Source organism: Stegostoma tigrinum, chromosome 19, assembly GCF_030684315.1.
Source record: "Stegostoma tigrinum isolate sSteTig4 chromosome 19, sSteTig4.hap1, whole genome shotgun sequence".
Classification (NCBI taxonomy): domain Eukaryota; kingdom Metazoa; phylum Chordata; class Chondrichthyes; order Orectolobiformes; family Stegostomatidae; genus Stegostoma; species Stegostoma tigrinum.
In genome coordinates this window covers 59,214,888-59,238,811 of record NC_081372.1, presented here as the reverse complement: position 1 = coordinate 59,238,811, position 23,924 = coordinate 59,214,888, and the positions used below count along the sequence as shown (strand labels likewise).

General features: G+C 40.9%; 1 protein-coding gene across 2 annotated transcripts in view; it reads left to right on the top strand.

Annotated features, from left to right (window-relative positions):
* Window positions 1-23,924, top strand: part of rtf2 (replication termination factor 2) — a 110,428-nt gene that overhangs the window by 30,239 nt on the left and 56,265 nt on the right. For both annotated transcript variants that reach the window (XM_048550042.2, XM_048550041.2), the window contains 2 exons: window positions 13,057-13,196; window positions 14,875-14,953. In XM_048550042.2, coding sequence (XP_048405999.1) covers window positions 13,057-13,196; window positions 14,875-14,953 — 219 coding nt within the window. The remainder of the gene's footprint in view (window positions 1-13,056; window positions 13,197-14,874; window positions 14,954-23,924) is intronic.

Below are 23,924 nucleotides of genomic sequence, written 5' to 3'. Positions count from 1 at the left end.
GTGAAGCTCGGTCCCACCTAGTTTAGTAGCCTGTATCTCAGTATTCTCCTCAACAACATTGTCGTTTTCTGGAGTGAATACTGTTGAAAAATATTCATTTAGTGCTTCCCCTGTCTCCCCTGACTCCACACACAGCTTACCACTACTATCCTTGATTGGCCCTAATCTTACACTCGTCATTCTTTAATTTCTTATATAACTATAGAAAGCCTTAGGGTTTACCCTGATCCTATCCACCAACAACTTCTCATGACTCCTCCTGGCTCTTCTGAGCTCTCTCTTTAGGTCTTTCCTGGCTACCTTGTAACCCTCAAATGCCCTAACTGAGCCTTCACATTTCATCCTAACGTAAGCCACCGCCTTCCTCTTGACCAGAGATTCCACTTCCTTCGTAAACCACGGCTCCCGCGCCCTACAGCTTCCTCCCTGCCTGACAGGTACATACCTATCTAGGACACAAAGGAGCTTTTCGTTGAATAAGCTCCACAGTTCTAATGTGCCCGTCCCCTGCAGTTTCCTTCCCCATCCTATGCTCCCTAAATCTTGCCTAATCTCATCGTAATTGCCTTTTCCCCCAGCTATAACTCTTGCCCAGTGGTATACACCTATCCCTTTCCATCACTAAAGTAAACATAACAGAATTGTGATCGCTATCACCAAAGTGCTCACCTACTTCCAAATCTAACACCTGGCCAGGCTCATTACCCAGTACCAAATCTAATGTGGCTTCGCCCCTTGTTGGCCTGTCTACGTACTGTGTTAGGAAGCCGTCCTGCACACACTGGACAAAAACTGACCCATCTATAGTACTCGAACTATCGTGTTCCCAGTCAATATTTGGAAAGTTGAAGCCCCCCATGACAACTACCCTGTCTCGCTCACTCTTTTCAAGAATCATCTTTGCTATCCTTTCCTCTACGTATCTGGGACTATTCGGAGGCTGATAGAAAACTCTCCTTTCCTGTTGCTAACCTCAGCCCATACTACCTCAGTTGACGAGTCCCCAAACATCCTTTCTACAACTGGAATACGGTCCTTGACCAACAATGCCACACCTCCCCCTCTTTTACCATCTTCTCTGCTCTTACTGAAACATCTAAATCCCGGAACCTGCAACAACCATTCCTGTCCCCGCTCTAGCCATGTGTCCGAAATGGCCGCAACATCGAAGTCCCAGGTACCAACCCATGCTGCAAGTTCACCCACCTTATTCCGGACGCTCCTGGCATTGAAGTAGACGCGCTTCAAACCAACTTCTTGCTTGTCGGTGCCATCTTGCGTCCCTGAAACTTTATTTCGGACCTCCCTCCTCTCAACCTTTTCTATACTTGAACTACAATTTTGGTTCCCTTCCCCCTGCTGAATTAGTTTAAACCCACCCGAATAGCCTTAGCGAATTTCCCCAGAATCAAGTGTTACAGCAAAATGTGCATGAGGAGTGTTAGATCAGCCATGATCCTATTGAATGGTGGAGCAGGCTTGGTGGGTAAGACAACCTACTTGTGTTTCTATCTCTTATTGTCTTAAAGATTTGAATCCATATATTTACTGAAAAAAATCGGATGGAAGAATGTGGCCTAAGTGGAGATATTTATAGAAAATTTCCAGAGTAGTTTCTTAAAAGGAATCATTCTGGAACTGACCAGAGAACAGGATGTACTCGCTCAGAGATGGTAAGATCTGCCAATGCTGAAGTCCGAGATAACACAGTATGGGGCTGGAGGGTCACAGCAGGCCAGGCAGCAGCAGAGGAGGAGCAGGAAAGTTGACGTTTCAGGTTGGGACATTTCTTCAGAAATGGGGGAGGGGGAAGGGAGCTTTGAAATAGAGAGAGGAGAGGTAAGGCTGGGGAAGGTAGGTGGGATGGTGATAGGTGATTGCAGATAGGCAGAGGTGGGGATTGGTCAGTGAGGTGGGAGGAGCTGATAAGTGGGAGAGAAGGTGGACAGGATGTATGCCACCTGATAATGTACATTGCAGTTGGATTAATTAATGATTTCTAAATGAAGGTGCCTCCAGGTAGCAGGAACTAACCTAGTTGAAGGAGAGGGGAGTGGGTTCAAGACTGTTTTAAATGTAAATAAGGGCGATTATGAGCCTATGAAAACACAACTGGCTAAAGGATGCCTTAATTTGAGATAGTGGCAGACAGCTAAGATGATATCTCAGAATATACAACATATGCCAACGAGTAAGAAAAATTCCAAGGGATGGACCCATTATCTTTGCTTAATTAGAAATAGTATCACACTTAAAGGGAAAAAATATATAGTTGTTGAAGGGCAGCTGGCAGGTAAAATGGTTGGACAATGTCAAAAACAGCAAGGAATTGCAACAAAAAGAATGGAAGGAAAAGTTTGGAGTGGAGAGAAAGCGAGCTAGGAATTTAAAATTTGATAGTAAGATTTGCTGTAAATGTTTTAAAAAGAATAGCTAACAAAATGTGTTGATCTTATAGAAAGTGAGTGACAAGTACTTTGAACAGGTCTTTTATATCAGTCTTCACGACAGAATATGAGCAACATTCCAATAGCAATGAAAAAAAAATCAGGAAATGGAAGGGAGAAATTCAGGCAAACCACAATCATTAGAGAGGCGATTTAATTTTCCAAAAGTTCATTGATTTAGTGGTCCCTTTAGATTGGAAGACAGTGCTTCTAATTCCTCTATTCAAAAGGGAAGGGAATTAAAGCTGAAAACTGCAGAAACTATTAAGAATTTATAAAAGGGCGTTTGGGAACTTCAATGAAAATCCTGTTTGACCAACTGGTTTCTTCCAACAGTCCAGAGATGTGCACCTTAGGTGGATTGGCCATGTTAAATTGTCTAGTGTCGAGGGAGGTACAGGCTAGGTGAATTAGCCATGGGAAATGTGGTTTGCTGGGATAGGGTTGGCACAGGGGCGGGGGGAATGAGTCTGGATGGGATGCTATTCAGAAGGTCAGAGTAGTCTTGATCGGCCAAATGGCCTGTTTCCACGTTGTGGAGATGCTGAGAATCTATTGGAATTCTTTGAGGTTAAAATTTAGTATAGATAAAGGGGAAGTGGTGGATGTCTTGTCCTTGATTTCCAGAAGGCACTTGATAAATTGCTGTGTCAAAGATTATTACAGAAAATATAATGGTGTGGATGGTGCACGTTGGCATGAGAAAAGATTGGCTGGCCAACAGGACACAAAGCACAAGTGGGTCATTTTCAGGTTCCAAGATCGGTGCTGCGCCCTCAATTCATTACAGTTTATCTAAATGATTTAGAAGGAGGAGTGTAGGTATAGGTCCAAAATTGCTAATGACACAAAGATAAGCGGGGAAGGAAGTTATAAAGAAATACAAGGTTACAAAAGATAAGTTAACTGAGTGGACAAACGTGTGTCAAATAGAGCATAATAATGTAAAATGTGTAAAATGTCCATTTTGGTGAGAAAAGTATGAAAGGAATGTTATTTCTAAATGGTGAAAAAGAGCATAGCTCTGACTTGCAGAGGGATATAGGTGTTTTCATGGAACATGTAATGGTGTAGCACAGAAGTAAGCCCTTTGGCCCTCTGTGCTGACCATGATGCTGTTCTAAATTAATCCTATGTGCTTGCTCATGATCCATGACATTGTATTCCCTGCCTCCTACATATGTCTATCTCAGTGCCACTTATTGTTGCTATCATATCTGCTTCTACTACATCCCCAAGCAGTGTGTTTCAGACAAATATCACCTTCTGTGTAAAACAAAGTTGCCTTGCAAATCTCCCATAATGTTTCCCCCACTGACCTTAACCCTATGCCCTGTAGTATTTGACATTTTCACCCTGGGAAACAGACTGTGCCTGCCTGTTCACCCTATCCATGCCCCTCCTAATGTTATAAACCCCTGTCAGGTGCACTCCTCGTCCCTAAGCCTCCAATGCTGTAGTAATGACAATCCAAGTTTGTCCAACTTCGTATGATCCAATGTGGGCAATATCCTGATAAACATCCTCTGCACCCATTCCAAAGCTTTGACATCTTTCCTGTTTTGTAGTGACTACAACTATTTATCCAAATGTGGTTAAACTAAAGTTTTTATATAGCATCACCATGAATTGCCACCTTTTATACTCACTGCCCCGACAGTTGAAGGCAAGTATGCCATTTACCTTCTTTACCACCTTATCCACTTGTGTTACCACTTTCACGGATCTGTGAACATGCACCAAGATCCCTCTGTATATTAATGTTCCTAAAGGTCCTGCCATTTACAGTTTGCTTTCTTCTTACATTTAACTCCTAAAATGCATCACTCACACTTAGTCGTAGAATCATCATAATATCTCCATAATGTGGAAATAGGCCCTTCGGCCCAACAGGTCCGCACTGACTCTCCGAACATCCCACCGAGACCCATCCCTCTAATCCACCTAATCTACACATGCCTGAACACTATGGGCAATTTCGCATAGCCAATCCACCAAGCTTTCACACCTTTGGACTGAGGGGAAACCGGAGCACCCAGACACTGGGAGAATGTGCAGACTCCACACAGACGGTTGCCCAAGGTGGAATCAAACCCAGATCACTGGGGCTGTAAGGCTGCAGTGTTAACCACTGTTTCTCCACCACCACCACAGTGTCCGTTCCTCTTCAAATGTGCGTACGCCCTGTCTCTAGGAGCTGTCTCCAATAAGTTTCCTCCCACCGATACAAGATGCACTGGCCTGTAATTGCCTCAATTAACCCTGTTGCCCTTCTTAAACAAAGGATCAACATTGACTATTCTCCAATCTTTTGGGACCTCACAAATGCCTAAGGAGGAAACAAAGATCTCTGTCAAGGCCCCAGCAATTTCCTCTTTTGCCTCCCTCAGTATTATGGGATAGATTCCATCAAGCTCTGGGGATCTATCTATCTTAACGTTTTTCGAGACATCTAACAATTGCCACCGCCTTAACAGGGATATGTCACAGAATATCAGATACCTGTCCCTAATCTTAGCATCATCCATGCCCACCACTTGGGTGAATTCTGATGCAAAATGTTTGTATCCAGTGCCCAGGTTAATGTTAAGTACTTTGTTATTTCATTTTTCTTTCAGTTTTACGTAGTTTTGATAAAACTTGACTTTGTAGGCTGTTCCGGAAGTCATTAACAGTCAGGTATTTGCTGTGGACCTTGAGTCACATGTCGGAGAAACCAGGCAAAGATGCCCGATATCCTCTTTGAAAGGACATTAGTGAACTAGATATGTTTTTGACATTTTGGAATTTCGTTCACATTGTTAATTTAACTTAATTAAAATTCCTTCAGTTGTGTTAGTGGGATTTGAACTTCTGTCTCTGGAGCATTAATCTGGGTTTATGAAGTACTAACAAAATAATATTAGGCCTGTGTTATTATTTATAATTAGCCCTTCCTCCTCTTTGTTTTTGCTTTTTTCTTAGGGTTTTTTTTCCTCTTCCGTCTCTTCCTCTGTCACATCAATCTGATATCTTTACCTACCATTGTTGCCCTGACAACACCTACTCTGGCACCTTTTAAACTAAGTAGAGATTTTCTCTATTATTCTCGCTTGTTTTCAAGGCCTCTGTGCTAAGCATCTTTGAGGATACTAGTTGAAGCCTAGCCGCTATCAAGACAGTATTTTCCATTTTATATTTGTCCTAGAAATGCATTCTAATACAGGCAGCCCCCAGGTTGCGAATGGTCTCTGTTCTTGAGCCTGTTTGTAAGTGGGAACACGTGTCGGACAATATAAAATGGCCATTCATAAGAACAGGAAAACTTCATATGTTGGCCTATAAAATTATACCCTCGTATGGGATCGTATTTGAAGTCAAATGTCTGAGTAAGACGAGGGGCCCATGATGTTCGAGGTGAACTACTGGCTTGGATTGAGGATTGGCTGTCTGACAGAAGGCAGAGAGTTGGGATAAAAGGCTCTTTCTGAATGGCAGCCGGTGACAAGTGGTGTTCCGCAGGGTTCAGTGTTGAGGCTGCAGCTGCTCACTTTATATATTAATGATCTGGATGAAGGGACTGGGAGCATTCTGGCGAAGTTTGCCGATAATACGAAGATAGGTGGAGAGGCAGGTAGTACTCAGGAGGTGGCGAGGCTGCAGAAAGATTTAGACCGTTTAGGAGAGTGGTCCAGGAAATGGCTAATGAAATTCAGCGTGAACAAATGTGAGGTTTTGCACTTTGGAAAAAGAATACGGGCATGGACTATTTTCTAAACGGTGAGAAAATTCATAAAGCAGAAGTACAAAGAGATCTGGGAGTGTTGGCCCAGGATTCTCTAAAGGTGAACTTGCAGGTAGAGTCCGTGATTAAGAAGGCGAATGTAATGTTGTCGTTTATCTCGAGCTTTGGAATATAAAAGCAGTGATGTGCTTCTGAGACTTTATAAAGCTCTAGTTAGGCCCCGTTTAGAATACTGTGCCCAATTTTGTGCCCCACACCTCAGGAAGGACATACTGGCACTGGAGTGTGTCCAGTGGAGATTCACATGGGTGATCCCTCGAATGGTAGGCCTAACATACAATGAATGGCTGAGGATCCTGGGATTGTATTCATTAGAGGTTAGAAGATTGGGGTGAGATAGAAACTTACAAGATAATGTATGGCTTAGAAAGGGTGGACGCTGGGAAGTTGTTTCCGTTAGGTGTGAAGACTAGGACCCCTGGGCACAGCCTTAGAATTAGAGGGGGTAAATTTAGACTGGCTGAAGAAATGTCTCCTCGTTTCCAGAGAGTGGAGGGCCTGTGGAATTCATTGCCACAGAGCGCAGTGGAGGCCGAGACGTTACATGTCTTCAAGACAGAGATTGATAAATTCTTGATCTCACAAGGAATTAAGGGCTCCAGGGAGAGTGCAGGGAAGTGGAGTTGAAATGCCCATCAGCGACGATTAAATGATGGAGTGGACTTGATGGGCCAAATGGCCTTACTTCCACTCCTATGTCTTATGGTCTTATGTTTGTAAATCAAGGTCCCCCCCCGCCCCATACTCTATTGGCTTTTGTAATACCCTCATGCCACTGCTCATGATACTTCAGAGCTTCTTTGATTATAACATTGAAGTCTTGATTCTGCTCAGCTAGTAACACTGCTTGCTGCGTATCTGGTGGACGTTGGCACAATCTACAAATGCAGAAATGTATTTAGAAATATTAAGAAATGTTTATTGAGCATTGATTTTAATCTCTTTGCATCTTGACTTGCTCTAACTTACTATCTCATTTAACACCAGCGCAAATCTTAATGTTATTTGCAAACTTTGCATTTTTGCTAGATTTTCAGAAAAAAGATCAGAAATATTGCTCCAACAGTACTGTCTGTACAATTCAAACAGTAACCAGCCCTCAAACAGAATCACTTTAAGAACTGTCTGAAAATGCACTTAGTTCCTTATCCCATCCAATTCATCTAAGTAAATCCCACAGCTTCATAGTATTAAGTAGCCCGATGTGTATTACTACTTTGAAAGATTCTTTTTTAACTAGGAGCTGCTTCCTCTGATAGAAAATTTTAGTTCTTAGTGTGCATGTGCTGTGAGCTGACCTTTTTTAAATAATGGTCTACAAGCTTTGGTTTGCTGTTGATTCCAAGTGTATCAGTTGATTTAAATATTTATAAAATCAGTTCAAAATGAAAACCCACCACCACTTACCTGAGGAATACACAATAAGCAATGATATTGTTACATCCCAAGAGTTAACTTTTCAAAAAAAAACTGAGGGAATCCTACAATTTTTTTTCATTGCCTAAATTATGGCACATGTACATTGTGAAATTCCTTTGGATGAAATTGTTAACTTTGTTTAGTTTCTCTGCTGTGATCTTTCTGGTGTAGTGGTTAATCTTAGCCACTAGAGGCTACAAAACACTTGTTAAATATGAGCGTGGCAGTGCAATCTGACTGTCTTTAGGCACACATGTGACCATCTTATCAGTAATGTGGAATGCCCAAGGACATTTTTTTGGAAACAGACACTCCAAACCCATCAGGTAACAATTATTATAATTCAGTGATTCTGATCATTGGAAATATAATCACATTTTTGTGATTTTTGCCATGCATCTCAAATTTGAACTGATCAGGTTTGTCAGTTTGAGTGTCTGCTGAGGTTCTTTCTTTATCCTTCTGCACTGCATTTTCTCATGTTAAACTTAGATTTTTTTGAGAACAGCATTCTTTCTAATTCTTAAGCCTTAGATTTCAAACTAAATTCTTCAATAACAAAATACAATGATGCCTAGCCAGTTGTTTCCTCTAGCCTCCACTCCACAATATAGATTATCTTCTCCAAGCATGAGCTGTTCAACTGCTGTTTTATCTTCTGTATGTGTTGGCAATGTGAATACTTTTTCTCCCTCGGGCAGCTCAGGAAATTTTAGCATGGCCGTAAGGTCCGTCACCAACTTCTACAGTTGCACCACTGAAAGCATACTGTACAGAAGGTCTAGGCCTGAAATATCAGCTTTCCTGCTCCTCTGCTGTTTGGCCTGCTGTGTTCATCCAGCTCTACACCTTGTTATGTCTGTCCAGGTCCATAATAATAGGAGTGGAAGTAAGGCCATTTGGCCCATCGAGCCCACTCTGCTATTTAATCATGGCTGATGGGCATTTCAACTCCACTTTCTTGCCCTCTCCCTGTAGCCCTTGATTCCTTGTGCGATCAATAATTTATCAATCTCTGCCTTGAAGACACTTAATGTCCTGGCTTGGGGTGGAACATGCAGGTTGTGTTGTTCCCATGTATCTGCTGCTTTTGTCCTTCTAAATGGTAATAGTCATAGAATTGGAAAGCGCTGTCAAAGGACCTATGGTGAATTCCTATCATGCATCTCGGAGATGGTATACATTTCAGCAATTGAGCTTTGATGGAGGGAGTGTATGTTCCTATCTCTTGATAAAATCGTTAATTCATTTACTTAAAAAAATCCAGAAGAAACATTACAGAAAAAAAATTCCAAAAGCAATCATGTAAAAAGAACTTTACCATTACAGCTCCTGTTTCTAGAGTTCATTAGTTGCTCGATGGTTAGGAGGGACTTCCTGAAAAGGCTGAGGTGGGGTTGCCCAAAGCTTCCCAGCTTCTGAATGGAGCCGCTGATGTCCTGAAAGTTCTGCCATTACCAGTCAGTGTTAGAGAATGGCCTGGTACGGCAACTGCTCTGCCCAGGGATCTAAAAAACTAGAGATCTAAAGGCAACCTTCTGCCCATGGACCCTCTCTATATAGATCGATGCCACAGAAATGTGGCCAACATCGTCAAAGACCCATCACACCATGGTAATGACCTCCTACAGCCTCTTCATCAGGGAGAAGGTGCAGAAACACGCGCGCACACACACACCGTCCTTCCAGGTGTTATTAGACTGTGGAATGTATCCTGGATGCCGCTACTTTGTTTTGGTCTGTGCATGCTTTGCTAGCTGTGCTTTACCTGTACCACTCGTAAACAAAGCTTTTCACTGTATTTCGGTTCACTTAACAAGGAATCAATGAATCACTTGCAAGGAAAGTCAGGCAAAACATGAAAGCAAAAGAAAACCATACAATACAGTGAAGATTAACGAGAAGCCTTTGAAAAACCAGCAGAGGATAACTAACAAAGCAATAAGTGGGGAGAAGATGAAATAGGAGGGTGAACTACCTAGTAATATTAAAGAAGATTGCAGGAGTATTTTTATATACATAAAAGATGAGACTGGCAAGAATGGACATTGGACCACAGGAAAATGAGGCTAGAGAAGCAGTAATGCAGAGCAAAGAAGTGGCAGAGGAATTGAATAGGTGCTTTTTGTCAATCAACACTGTAAGTAGCCAGTAGTATACCAAACTTGCGGAGAATTGGAGGCAGGGCAGTGGCTATCATTAAGGAGCAAGTGCTGGAGAAGCTGAAAGATCTAAAGGCAGATAAATCACCCAGACTAGATGAATTATGCTTTAGTTCAGAAGAAGATAGCTGAGGAGGTTGTAAAGGCATAGATGGTGGTCTTTCAGGAATCACTGGAGTCAGGGAGGGAGGGGACTGAAAAATGGCTGATGTAACACCCTTATTAAAAAGGAGGTAGAGAATGGGAAATTGTAGACTGCTTAGCCTGACCTTGGTGATTGGTAAGATTTTACAGCCCATTATTAAGGATAAGATATGGTGTACTTGGAAATGCATTGTAAAGTAGGGCTAAATCAGCTTGGCTTTGTCAAGGGGAGGTTATACCTGACAAATCTATTAGACCTCTTTTGAGGTAATGAGCAAATTCGACAAAGACCTAGTGAGTGGATGTGATCTTTTTTGATTTCCAGAGGGCTGCTAAGTAAGATGAGCCCACAGTTTTAGGGACAAGGTACTGATGTCATAGAAGTTTGGCTGCCTGACCGGCCAAGAAGGGGGTTTGTTGAGATGGTGGCTAGTGGAATTCTACAGCGATCAGTATTGGGACTACAAATATTGATGTCACACATTAACAATCTGGACGAAGGACTGTTGTTGCATTTGCAGATTATATTAAGATAGGTGGAGGGACAGGTTGTGTTGAGGAAGTGAGAGGCTGCAGAAGGATTTGAACAGTGAAGGAAAGCGAACAAAAGCGGCAGGTGGAATACGGTGTGGGAGCGTGTGGGATTATATTATTTGATAGGAAAAAATAAAGGCGTAAAATATCTTCTAAATGGGGAAAGGCTTCAGAAATCTGAAGCACAAAAGGAGCTTCATCCTAGATTAGGATTCTCTCATTTTGAGAAGGATAGATAAGACTAAGAACGTGTTGCTATAGCAATGTAACGATCTGGAATATGGTGAGCAGTTTTGGGCCCCTTTATGTAAGGATGGATGTGTTGGTGTTAGAAAGATTCCAGAAAAAGATCACAAGAATGATTCTAAGAATAAAGGATATGTTGTATGAGAACTGGTTGAGGAGTCGGCATCTGTACTCAATGGAGTTTAGTAAGATGGTGGCGGAATCTTTTTGAAACTTGCAAAATACTGGGAGGCCTAGATAGTGGATGTGGAGTTGATATTTCTACTATTTGGATTTGAGGGCACTGTCTCTGAGTGAAGAGACTGAGATGAGCAAGAATTTCTTCAACCAAAGCTGGTAAATCTGTGGAGTTCATTGCCTCAGAAGGCTGTGGAGACCAAGTCATTGAGTGTATTTAAGACAGAAGTAGACTTCTAGTGCTTGCTTATCTGTTTTGTGATGTTGCTGTACAGGTTGCAAGGCCAGTAGAAGGCGAGATGACTTCAAATAACCATGGATGTACTAAAAACAAATTGTGCTGAATCGGGTAAACCTGTTAAATTCGGCAGGGGGGAAAAAAGACAAATATTTTTATGGATTTTATGTAGGTATTTGGTCAATTGTTTCATAGGACAGAACTTAAGCATCACTAAAAGAAAACCAGTTGTCAAAGCTTTTCATCTGCACTCATCAGGACGAGGGTGTAAGAAATGCTTGGAGAAAGGTATGTTGATTTATATGACATGAGGAACAGGTGTGGAATGGTAAGAGCATCATGGCAATCTTGGTTCTTTAACAGGTCAGGTAGATGACAAATTGTGTGCCATGGATACATAGAGATTGGCAGTTTCCATTAAACCCTTTTCTTCCATGAAAAAGATGCAATAAATGGGCAAATTCCTTCAGTGATCATATAACAGGGTCCTGTGCATTTAGCTATGTAGTTTCTAGCTTGCACAAATGTATTGCAGTGATGATTTTAGATTTGGTTTCCCCTGTAATTCCAAATTCATTGTGTTACTGAAATCATTAATTAATCACGTCTTATGATGGACATATTTGTGGACTTTGCTGTTTTCAAGCCAAAGTGACATTTTGTTTACTTCCTAAATGATTGTAATATTAGTTTATGCCGATGTGATGTCTGGCATGTCTTCCATATAACTCAGCAACGTTTTGAGTGTTTGAAACAATGCATTCCATTGAGCCTTCACAGCCTGCTGCTCATGCTCAATCAGTCCATGCTTGCAAGCCTCAGCAGCATACCCACCATTTGGATGTGATTTGGCAGTGATGAAAGATAGTACTTGGAAGTTTTAGGGAACGTTATTTTATGATTGAAGACTCTTGAAGAAATAAAGGCCTATATGATTGAAAAGAAAATGCAATCGTGACTTGAAGTGAGTCATTGTTTATGTTGTATTTTGTGATCAACATTTTCATTGCTAATGGCTACTAACATGAGTGACACAACAAAAAGATGTTTTTAAAAAACTGCTCTGCTTTACAAATATGGCTTCACTGTAGCCACAAGGTAACCACGCAACTTATCAGAATTAAGTTACTAATTTAATACTGAAACAGCTCATCCTTGATGAGTCCATACCCACTTAAACTTGGATTCAGATCATACAAAGTTGTTACATAAAATCTGTGCAGGTGCCAAAGAGAAAGAAACAGACACCTTTTGTACTCGTGTAGCCCAGATTTGCACTCCAAAGGGCCTGCAATCTGTATGTCCAGTCTCTATCATCTTAACAGTGAACCTTTTCTACCTGTGGTTCCAGTTTCTTTATGTAGTAGTTACAGTGAAGTCTTGCAAGTCAGACATCCTGTGAATGCATTCTGCATTTAGTATTTGGTGGCTTCTTTGCACTTGAATGGTGCCCTCTTTGGGCATTATATCCTGTGGTAGTTACATCTTCCTTTCTGTGTGTTTTCTCCTTGGGTTTGGGCAATTGACCTAGCTTGCATACAAAGCTGTCAAGGGATCTTTCCAGCTTTTTATGGTGGTTGATTGTGTTTTATCTGATTAAATGTTTTTTCTTTCTTGATTCCCATTTTAGCTTTGCATTACAGGGGAAATGTAAGGCAAGTGCATTTCTTCCCCTGATGGTTAAGGAAAAATCAACTACTTAGGACATCAATAAGCCAATGAGATAAACCTCATAAACTTAAGCGAAATTGCACTGAGAAAGATTTGGATTTTAAAATATGTTCCTTCTTGAGTTCAGTACTCGAACCATCCATCAAAATAAAATAATAAGCACCATCGCCTTCCTCAAAGTCTACTGGACCAAGACATTATGACATGTTTGCACTGTGCTGTTTTGGTCCTCAGGATGTGAAGGAGCTAAATCTGACAGACAATCCAGCCTGGAGAGGTGACAAGGCAAACGCAAAAGGTGACAAGTATGAAGACTTACAAGGTGCTGCTTTCATCTGTCCTGTAGTTGGTTTGGAAATGAATGGTCGACAGAAGTGAGTTTTTGAATTTTATATTTCCTTCACATTAGCACAGTGTGACTCATGAGAATTACATACACAGCTAGTTAACAGATGAGCAGTTAAACGATGTAAATGTTTGGGAAATGTCTGAAGTTTTAGATTTGCCAGGGCACCACTTGGTGGCCATTCTGATATTTTGTATTCAGATGTTGTTACACACCTCTAGGGCAGGTGGGTTTTGATCCTAGGCCTTCTGGCTTAGAGGTTTGGGCATTACCACTGCACCACAAGAGACCCTATTAACTGACCATTAAAGCAGGTATGCAACTTCTCTGCTACTTTACAATCTAACTGTTATTTTGGTGGAAGCAACAATAGTTGTTTACCACTGTAACCAAAAAGGATCTAAGGTCTCAGTGTTGGTATTTATCAAGAACATGAATTTTTCTTGTTACTGCTGCCATCTGAATCTTTAATTTATCTTGTTAATCAGAAAGGGTGGTACTCATCTGTTCATTAGATTGGAAGAGGAAAATTTAAATGGTGGCTGCAACCATTTAGAGTGCTCTTCCACTTATCAGCTGGTTAACAGCAAGTCAGCAGCAATCCACACCCTCTGATAAGAGTTATCTAGACGACTTGTCTGTGTTCCTCAGCCAAAAAACCAACAGGAGAATTTTTACAGTCCAGGAAGAGTTTCCCAGGTTGATTCAAAGTATGGAGGGATTTACTTGTGAGGAGAGAGGTAAGTTGGTGGGCCTGTGCTTGGAGTTCAGAAGAATAAGAAGGTTCACCTTACCGAAACATGGGAAGGGGTTGTTTTCCCCATGTGGCAAAGTACAGAGCTGAGGGCATCATTTTAGAATTAGGGTTGCTCATTTAAGACAGATGAGATTTTGCTGAGAGTAGTCAATCTGTGGAATTCTTCTCTGCAGAGAGCAGTTGAGGCTAGGTTAAGTAGTATATTCAAGGCTGTGATAGACAGATTTTTAATCAGTAAGGGAATTGAGGGTTATGAGGATAAGGCAGGAGCGTGGATTTGGGACTATCGAATCAGCCATGGTCTTATGGAACGGTGGAGCAGACTTGATGGAAAAAATGGCCTACCTTTGCTCCTATATCTTATGATCTTTAAATAACAGGCTGTACCCATAGAATCCCTACAGGGTGGAAGCAGATCATTTGGCCCACCAAGTCCGTATTGACCCTCTAACAACATCCCACCCAGACCCATCCCCTACCTTAGACACTTTGGGCAATTTAGCATGATCTGTCCACCTACCTTGCACGTCTTTGGAGTTGAGGGGAAATCGGACCACTTGGAGGAAACCCATGCAGACACAAGGAGAATGTGCAAACCCCATACAATCACCAGAGGCTGAAATTGAACCCAGGTCCCTGGCACTGAGGCAGTTGAACATGATCGATATTAGCAATACACTTTTTTTCTTCCCCTTCCATATTATCTATCTACTGTCTCCCGTGACATTCCTCTTCTCTTCTCTCCCCACCCCCCCGACCCCCGCCTCGCCTGTGCTGTTTACTCCCTCCCCCTAGAATGCAACTTTGTCTCCTTGCATGCCATTTGCCATCTCCATCCCCAACCACAGGCCAAGTCTCTTGACCTAGATCATAAACATAGAGTAAGTTTAAATAAGAAGTTTGAGAAGGTATTCACTGTTGTTACTGACCTCATTTGATATTCTTACAGATTTTGTTACCTCCGTGACTGTGGCTGTGTCTTTTCGGAGCGTGCTATGAAAGAGATAAAGACTGAAGTTTGTCATAAGGTAAGAAATTGGAAAGCTGTGCTCCACCATTCAGACATCCTGCTGAGTGTATGTTAGAAGGCAGTAAACCTGCTTGAGAGAAGTCAGCTTTGTCTGTTCTTTGAATGTGTTCAGATATTAGATTGGTTGTGGTTTGACTGCTGATTACCTGAGATGGCGGGAACCTTTTCTAACCATTAAACAGATGTTTTAAAACTGTAACTTTTGAATTTTGCCTCTGTCACAAAGGTGAAAATACCTCCGAGCTCCACTTGATTTGTACCCAGTATGAAGATATTTACCTGTTTTGAAATGTTAATTTTGAAAGCAAGCATTGCATTCAATGCAAACATTTTAGTGCTGTTTTTCTTGCTGTAATATTACAATGAATGATCATAGTTTTTTTTAGTTTTGCTTTTATTGACTACCATCCTGACCTTTTGCTTCATATTTTGTAGTCAAAGAAGGTAGGAGCAGTTGAAGGTTATTTGGCCTGAGCGTGCTCTGCCATTCAGTATAGTCATGGTTAAATCATTCAACTCAATCCCTTGTTCCCATTTCCTGCTAGTATCCTTTGACCCTGTTTCCCTGAGGAACTAGATCTAACTCCTTCAAAACATTTAGTATTTTGGCTTCAGCTGGTAGCAGAAGTTGCCACAGGAACACGACTCCGAGTGAAGAAATATTTCATCTCCGTCCTAAATGGCTTACTCTGTGTCTCGAGACTGCACCCTCTGGCTCTGGATTCCTTCATATTTGGGAGTGTTCTTCTGCACTTTTTCTTTGTGTTCATTCATGAGATGAGGGCGTCACTGGCCAGGCTATCAATTATTGTCTGTCCCTCATTGCTTAGAAGGTAGTTCAGAGTTAGCCACATTGCTGTGGGGCTGGAATCACGTGTAGGCCAGACCAGGTAAGGATGGCACCTTCCTTCCCTAGGGAGCATGAGTGAACCAGAAGTTTTTGCCACTAAGAACAATGGGTTCATGGTCATCTTTAGATTCTTAACGCCAGATTATTTTAAAATCAGATTTACCCTGTCTAGCCCCATTGGAATTTTGTAGGCTTCTGTGAGGTACCCCCTCATTCTTCTAGACTCCAGTGGATATATTCCTAACCGATCCAGTTTCTCTTCAGTGGTCAATATTGTTATCTCAGAAATCAGTGCGGTAAAACCTTTGTTGCACTCCCTCAAAGCCAGTTCCCAAAATGTGAGCTGAGTTTTGGGATTAATACACTCATTATAATTCCACTAGGCCATCGCCTCCCTGCTAATTTAGGAAGCCATGTTCTACCTAAAACCATAAGACATGAGAGCAGAAGTAGGCTATTTGGCCTGTCCACTCTGCTCCCCCCCCCACTTTCCTGTTTTATCCCCATAACCTTTGATTGCCTTACTATTTAAAAATATGTCCATTAGAATTGCATGGATTCACTGCCCCCAGAAAAGTTTCCTCCTTATCTCTACTTCACTTTAAATGTGCAACCCTGTATTCCGAGATGATGTCCTCGGCTCCTAGACACTCTATATTGAGCATATCAGGCCCCGTTAAGAATATAATGTTTCAATAAAGTCACCCCATTTTTAACTCCACTGAATACACACCTAACCTAATCAACCTGTCATCAGAAGAGAATCCCTGTATACCCTGAACCAACCTGTCCTGGCTGCCTCCCATGTCAGCACAGTTGGCTCTGCTGTAATGCACTCGTTGCGTTCCTGCATAAAACTGTTCATGAAAATTGTGCTACCTAAATAACTGGGCCTATGGGAAAAGTGGTGTTAGGGGCAGACCACCAAAAAAAATCACTCTCTCAAAAGCCTAACACACAGGATAGCACAGTTTGAATAAAAGTTCAATTCATATCTAAAAATGAAATAAAAGTAAATTTAACACCTGATCTTGGAAAAAAATGTCAAGATGACTTGATGGGGGAGAAGGTTTGCGATTTCTGTGTTAGTAATGCAGGCGCTGAGGGTCGATATTGTTGTCCGTTGTGGTTGCAGGGTTAGGGAGCAAAGTAATTGGTCCAGAAGTGAATGGCTGTGGTTCATCTTCTGGTTTCTTTGGGTGAGGTTGTTAACTTGCTCGCCGAGCTGGCTTATTTTTGTTCAGACATCTTGTCACCGTGCTAGGTGGCATCATCAGTGGAACCTTCGATGAAGTATTGTTATTCTACTCCGCTCGGAATTTATACTGACCGGTCTGTTATGGTGAGTACTGTCATTTCCAGCTATGATCTGTATGAGTTTGTATATGGGGCCCAATTCGATAGGTTTGAAGTGTGGTTGGAGAACCATGCCCCTAGGTTTCTTGGATGAAGGCTTAAAGACATCCAGTTTTTGCTGTTCTGTCCTTTTTTCTTTCATGAAAAGTGCCAAATAAGATTTTATTTCACAAACTGCTACCCTGTTGTGTTCCGCGTTGTGCAATCGTTGGCATCTAAGAGCTGCAACTGCTTCTCAATTTCCCTCGAGATAGAAGACAAAACGGAAGTGGAAAGCTCTTGTGGTGCTGCATCCTGGATTCATCTTTGTCACCTCCAGCTTCCGCTTCCCCGTTGGCAACAAATTGTTATAGATCAGTTGTAGAGAGGTCTTCACAGTGGGACTCAAGCAGCTCTTCAACATCCTCACTCTCCACTTCTTCAAACCCAACTTGTTTTGCAAGATCAACACAATGTTCTTTGATTCTTGGGAGCTCTTCTGACGGATCAAAAGTTTTAAAATCTTGGGGGAAAAAAAAATCAGGGAGTAGCTTCTGCCAAACTGCATGCAAGCAGCCCTACTGACATCACGCAACGCCTCCTCCGTAATGCCAATTGCATTCTTGATGTTAAAGCGCTTCCAAAATTGAAGAGCTCTGTTCTTATCCCCTGGGGCTGCAATCAACCTCTTAAATGACCATCTTAAATAATAAGCTTTAAAATCTGCTATTGCACCCTGATCCACAGGTTGAAGGACAGAGGTTGTGTTTGGGAGTAGAAAGGACATTTTGATGTTTTCAGAAAGCTCACCAATGGTGGGAGGATGGCTTGGCACATTATCCTGGACGAGGAAAACCTTGAAATCCAATTTATTTTCCAGCAATACTTTGTAAAAACAGGTTCCAAAATATTTTGCGAAACATAATAAGGTCAGAAAAAATTTGCTCCGAAATCCAGCCTCTCTTTTGCTTGACCTAAAGTAGATGCCGAGAGGAGACTCAAAGCAACCTTTCAAGGCTCATGGGTTGGCAGTGATACAGTACCACAGGCTTAAGCTTTAAGTATCCACTGGCATTGGCACCCAGCAGCACGGTCATATGATCCTCTGCCACCTTAAAGCCTAGAGCATGTGCTTCATTCATAAAAATGTAGGTTCTTGATGATATCTGCTTCCAGTATAAACCTGTCTCATCCAAATTGGAAATTTGATCTAAGTTGTAGCCGCCTTTGTCAATTTTTTTTATTACAGGAGGAAGTGCTATTGCGAGCTCCTTGTCAGCATTGGCAGCTTCACATAACTTTACATTATGTAAAGTAGTACTGTTCTTAAAACCAGCTATCCTAGCATTAAAGGCAGGCACATCTGTAGGATTTTCAGTTTTTTTTGTTAAATCTTCATAAATTGATATGGCTTTCGCTTTTACGGTGAGAAGTGTGGTCCCAGATCACTCTTTCATTTGATCTTCTCTCCACACACTTAGCCACTTAATTGCTCCAAGTTCTTTTGTCTGTGACCCGTCAGATTTGCTGGCACTCAGACTTGTTTCAGCAAAACGACTTGTTTTAATCTTTTCCGAATTGTCTGTAATGGTGCATAGGCTAGACTCCTTTAATTGTGATGTGATCTATATCACATGTTCTCTCATTACACTGAAAAAGCCTTTATTACACAGAGCTTCTCTTCCAGTGTTATAGCCTTTCTTTTGCAGTCACTATCCAATTTTATCATGAGGACACTTTTTATTAATGTTGTTTTCACTTTGTCTTTGCATTTTTGTGCGTAACACAGAATTTGCAAAAAAACCCCAGAAAATCACTACTGTACCTCTCTCAGAAAACACTTACGACAAGGTCTGCAAAATGATTATGTGATGTCGACACTTATTCCTCTCTGCACCAATGGAATCTGTAGCTAACACAAGGTCAAGTTTTAGAAATAGCATTCTCCCCCCCATTTGTCAGGCGCGTTATAGCCAGTTTATGTTGCTGGAATATGTTTTACAGCAGAACTGACTGTATCCCTTTCTTTGAATAAGGGATCCAAAACTGCTGTCAGTATTCCGGATGTGGTCTGATCAGTGCATTTGTTTTAGCAAGACCATCCTCATTTTACAACAAACATGCAAAATGCTGGAGAGACTCAGCAGGTCTGGGAGCATCTGTGAGGGAGACAGAGCATTAATATTTTGATTCAGAGGTAGTGGGAGCTGCCGATACTTGAGAATCTGAGGTAACAAGGTGTGCTGCTGGATGAACACAGCAGGCTAAGCTTTATCCGAGGAGCAGGAAAGCTGGGCCTGGACCCTCCTTCAGAAAATGAGATGTCAGCTTTCCTGCTTCTCTGCTGCTTGGCTTGCTGTGTTCATCCAGCTGTACACCTTGTTATCACTAATATTTTGAGTTGTCCTCTGTCCGCTTTTATATTCCATTCCCTTTGACAAAGGCCAACATTCCATTTCACTTCCCGCATTACCCGTTAAACTTGGAGACTAGCTTTTTATGGGTCATGCACATGAAACCTCAGATCCCGCTGTATGGCAGCTTTCTACAGTCATGCTATTCCAATGATATTCAACTCTTCTATTCTTCCGGTCAAAGTGCATAATCTTACAATTTTCTTCATTATATTCCATCTGCCAAAGTTTTTTGCCCAATCACTTAACCTGCCTATATCCCTCTCGAGACTGTCATCCTGACTACTTACTTTCCTTCTTATGTTTAAACTTGATGACAGTAATATCTATTAAGGATCTGTTTCTCCATTTGTGCTCTCTTTGGTATGACTAATGACCAAGGCGTGGTTATTACATTTTTAAACAAAATTCTGTTTAATGTTTGCATTATTTCATTCACCAAGATGGTTTATGCAGTAAATATAACATTCATTCTGCATTTTGAAATACCTTATGTTCTCTCAGGACCAATTACTATTTATTAATGTTTGCATAAGCAAAACATAGCCAATTTGTTCACAGTAAGATTCCCCCCAATATTAAGACAAAATACTAATTAATCTGTTTTAATATTGTTCATTGTTAAATTGTGGGTAGAGACTGGAAGAATGACCTTGATCTTCTGTTAAATAATTATTTACATAATTGTAATACTGAGCTTAAAAAATATATAGGTAGAGGGCCTTGATTAAGTACATGAAAAGAGACTTATGGGGCAAAGCGTTGCTTCAGAAGGAGGCAGGCCTTTGTAATCAACTCTGACATTAAGAGAAAGGTTGGCCTCTGGTGTCCTAGTACAAATCACCTGGCTTCAGAATAAATGAATGTGATAGTGGAGGATGGATACCTAATGGTTAAAAATTGAAAGCCAAGAATATTTGCAGCTACAAGATTGTAAACAGAATAATCTTGAGTTTTGTGAAGAATGGCAGACACCAAGGGTAGATTGTCAGGGCACGGTTATCCATCAATATTCTCTGAATCCAAACTTTACTACCTTTGGGAAAATGAACTGAATATATGGATGCAAGTTGTCTTTTTGAAGAGAAAACACTACCTGTTTCTAATGAAAGCGAAATCAGAAGCAATATAACGCCAAATGAAACGTGGATCTTTAGTTAATCTTAGGAGATAAAATTGATAAGCAACTAATGAATCATGTTTCTTATGAAACTTGGATAGATTTTGAAAGATGGACAGTCATTTCATAGATGAATATATCATGGACTTTAACAGTCTGTGTGGAGGATTGCAGAAATTCAACTGGGAAATTCTTCATTCAGTTTTTTTCATGAAAGTTACTGGATTGCGGTGAGGCGTTGCATGTGGATAAACTTTGTCTTAACTGACGTACTCAGAAAAGCTCTTTAGATCAAATATATGGTACAATTTCAAAGGCGGTGCAGGAGCAAAGGGATCTCTGAGTTCAAATGCACAGTTCTCTGGAGGTGACTGAGGCAAGTTGAAACCATTGTTAAGAAGGCTTTTAGGATCCTTGGGTTTATAAATAGGGGGAGAGTATAAAAACAAGGAAGTGACGTGACACTTCTGACCAATGACTTGAAGACCATATTTGGAGAATTGTATTCACCTCAGGGCACCTTATTTATGTGAAAGGCCTGGAGAGAGTGCGAAAGAGGTGTGCTACAGTGATACCAGGAATGAGGGATTTTAGATACAACGAAAGATTAGAGAGAGCTGATTGGAGCAGAAGGAATAAGAAGTAATCTTACTGTAGCTTTCAAAATTCAGAATGATTTTTTTGACAGGGTAAAAAATGATATTCTGTTTCTACTAGGTAAAATATCAGTAACTATGGGTTGCGATTTCAAGATTCTCAGCATGAGACCCTGGAGTGAGATGGGAAACTTATTTACTTAGCGTTGTTCGGATTTGGTATGTACTGCCTGAGCCAGTGGTGGAAATGAATTCCATAAGACGTTTCAAATCAAAGCTGGACATGTTTTTGAAAGTGATTAATTTAGAGGACTGTCGAGATATGACTGGAGAATTGGACAAGTTGGTACAGACACATAGGGTTGAATGGCGTCCTTCTGTACTATAAAATTCTACGATTCCAAATGCTGTTTTAAAGTCCCTGGGGCAACAATCATTTCCAGCATCTTTGTTAGCGCAAATTGGACCTTTGACACTATTACAGAGGTTGGGGGCAGAGTCTCAATGTAGCTTTTCAAGATCGCTTAGATATGGATTGTAGGGTTAGTATAACGGCTGAGTTACCAATGGAAGGAGTGAGGACTCCGGCATTGTTCCTGTCCAACAAACACCAAACTACGCTATTCCTGTTACTTGTGCTATGCCTATTTCAAGTGCTCATCCAGACACTAATTGAATCTGCACTTTGTTTTTTTTTAACATCCAGAAGAGCTTTTATGCTGTGTTCTTCCCCACCACCAAATTTAATCTGTGTTTTACCCAATCAGGGCTTGTTGCAACCCTTCACAAGTCTGACATTTTAAATCCAATCTTTCATGTGTTAAAGGTATGAGATGATAGAATCAGACAGAAAGATCAAATTGTCTTCAAATTGTGCAGACAATTTGCTCACTCTTTTCTCTTAGAATACAAATTAGACTAAAATATGTGGGTAATGGAATATGATGAGAATATAAGGCTTGGTGATGAAATTTGCCCAGATTTCCTGAAAGTGAGAGAGTTGACATTGGTCCCAGCATCCAACTATAATCTATGCTGCAATGAAGTCTAAAAGCAGTTAACACTCCAGGAATTACTCAAGAAGTTGAAACTTCTTTGGAGCAATTACCCATCTTGAATTTTTCAAAAAAAAATTCATTTTTCAGAAGCAGAGTCAAATGACTTGAAGATCCAGGTCAGAAATGGTTGGAGCATTAAAACCAGCCATAACTCCTAGCTAAGTATGAAACCAAACCCCTGAGTTCCAGATACCCCTTGCCACCCCCTCCCCCCCTCCAAATGTTGTAAAATTATTTTCCCCCTTTTCTAGGTACTCTCATCTCCTGCCATAGTTTCATTCTCGCAGCAATGGCCCTTAGGATTCATCTAACATGGTCAGTGATGGTTCGGTCAAGATATTCTTGGTGATGGATATTGAAGCCACCCGCACCTATAAGTCATTTGCATTTGCTAATATCAGTGCATCTTCCAATTGGTGATCAAAATGCAGAAGTACTGATTAATCCGATGAGGGAAAGTTTCAGATTGTTAAAGTGTTAATGGTATTGGTAGTAATCAGGAGGAGCTTTCCTTGCCCATGTACAACTTCATGGGGTCTCTATTCAATGCTGAAGACCCTTAGAGCAACGTCTGCCTGATTGTACCCCGCTGTGCTGTGACCTGTCAAGGTATACCAAGGGATGTCGATGATAGTGTCTGGAACCATGTCTGTCAGATATGACTCCATGTGAATGATGCTGTCAGACTGTTTCTTGATTAGCCTATGGGACAGCTCTGGCACAAGCCCCTAGATGTTTGTAAAGATGATTTGCAGGGTTGACAAGGTTGGCTTTGTCATTATTGTTTCTGGTGCCGAGATCAATGCAGAGGTATCCACCTGGTTAGGTTTCTCTCAGAAATTGAATAGATTAGAAGATTTATATGCTAATTTTGTTAATTTGTTTGTTATAATGATGAAATTAAACATGTTTTAAAGGCAAATAAACCATTTAAAAGCTAAATATGGCGAAATGGATACTGTAGTTTCTGGCTGTGAGTGATGTTCTGAAGTTGGTGATTTTTAGTGATGTTTCTCATGCCAGTTTTCAGAACTGGAGTACAAGGCTTTCTAATATTCCCAGTGGAGGAAAATGGTAAATAAGGTCCCTTGACAAGAAGCTCAAGAAATAAAATGTAATCAAAAGTACTTTTGCTGCAGAAATGCTGGCTTTTGCAGAAGCAATTGATATGGAGTTTTAATTACCAATTATTTTCCATAAATTTTTGCGTAAGGGGCTTTCTGAGAATAGTTTACCCATTAAATATAAAGGTAATTGTCAAGAAATATTGAAAATTAGTGAAAAGTGGGATTGAAAAGATTTTCATAATTAAACTTGCTGTTGTAAAAGAGATCTTAGAAAATAAATCCCAAGATAATATAGGTCAGTGGAAGTGAAGAATTTTGGACTACTTTGCAAAATGGTTTGCTTACACTTACGATGTGCCATATGATTATTTCATTTTTCTTAAATTGCTTTTGAAATATTGTTAGTAATAAAACTTCTTTTAAAGCAAAGATAATCTATTAGTTGAATGTTGCTTGTGTTATTAAGGATATACGCTTGGAGGTTGGTTAACTCAGTTGATTGGATGGCTGGTTTGTGATACAGAATAAT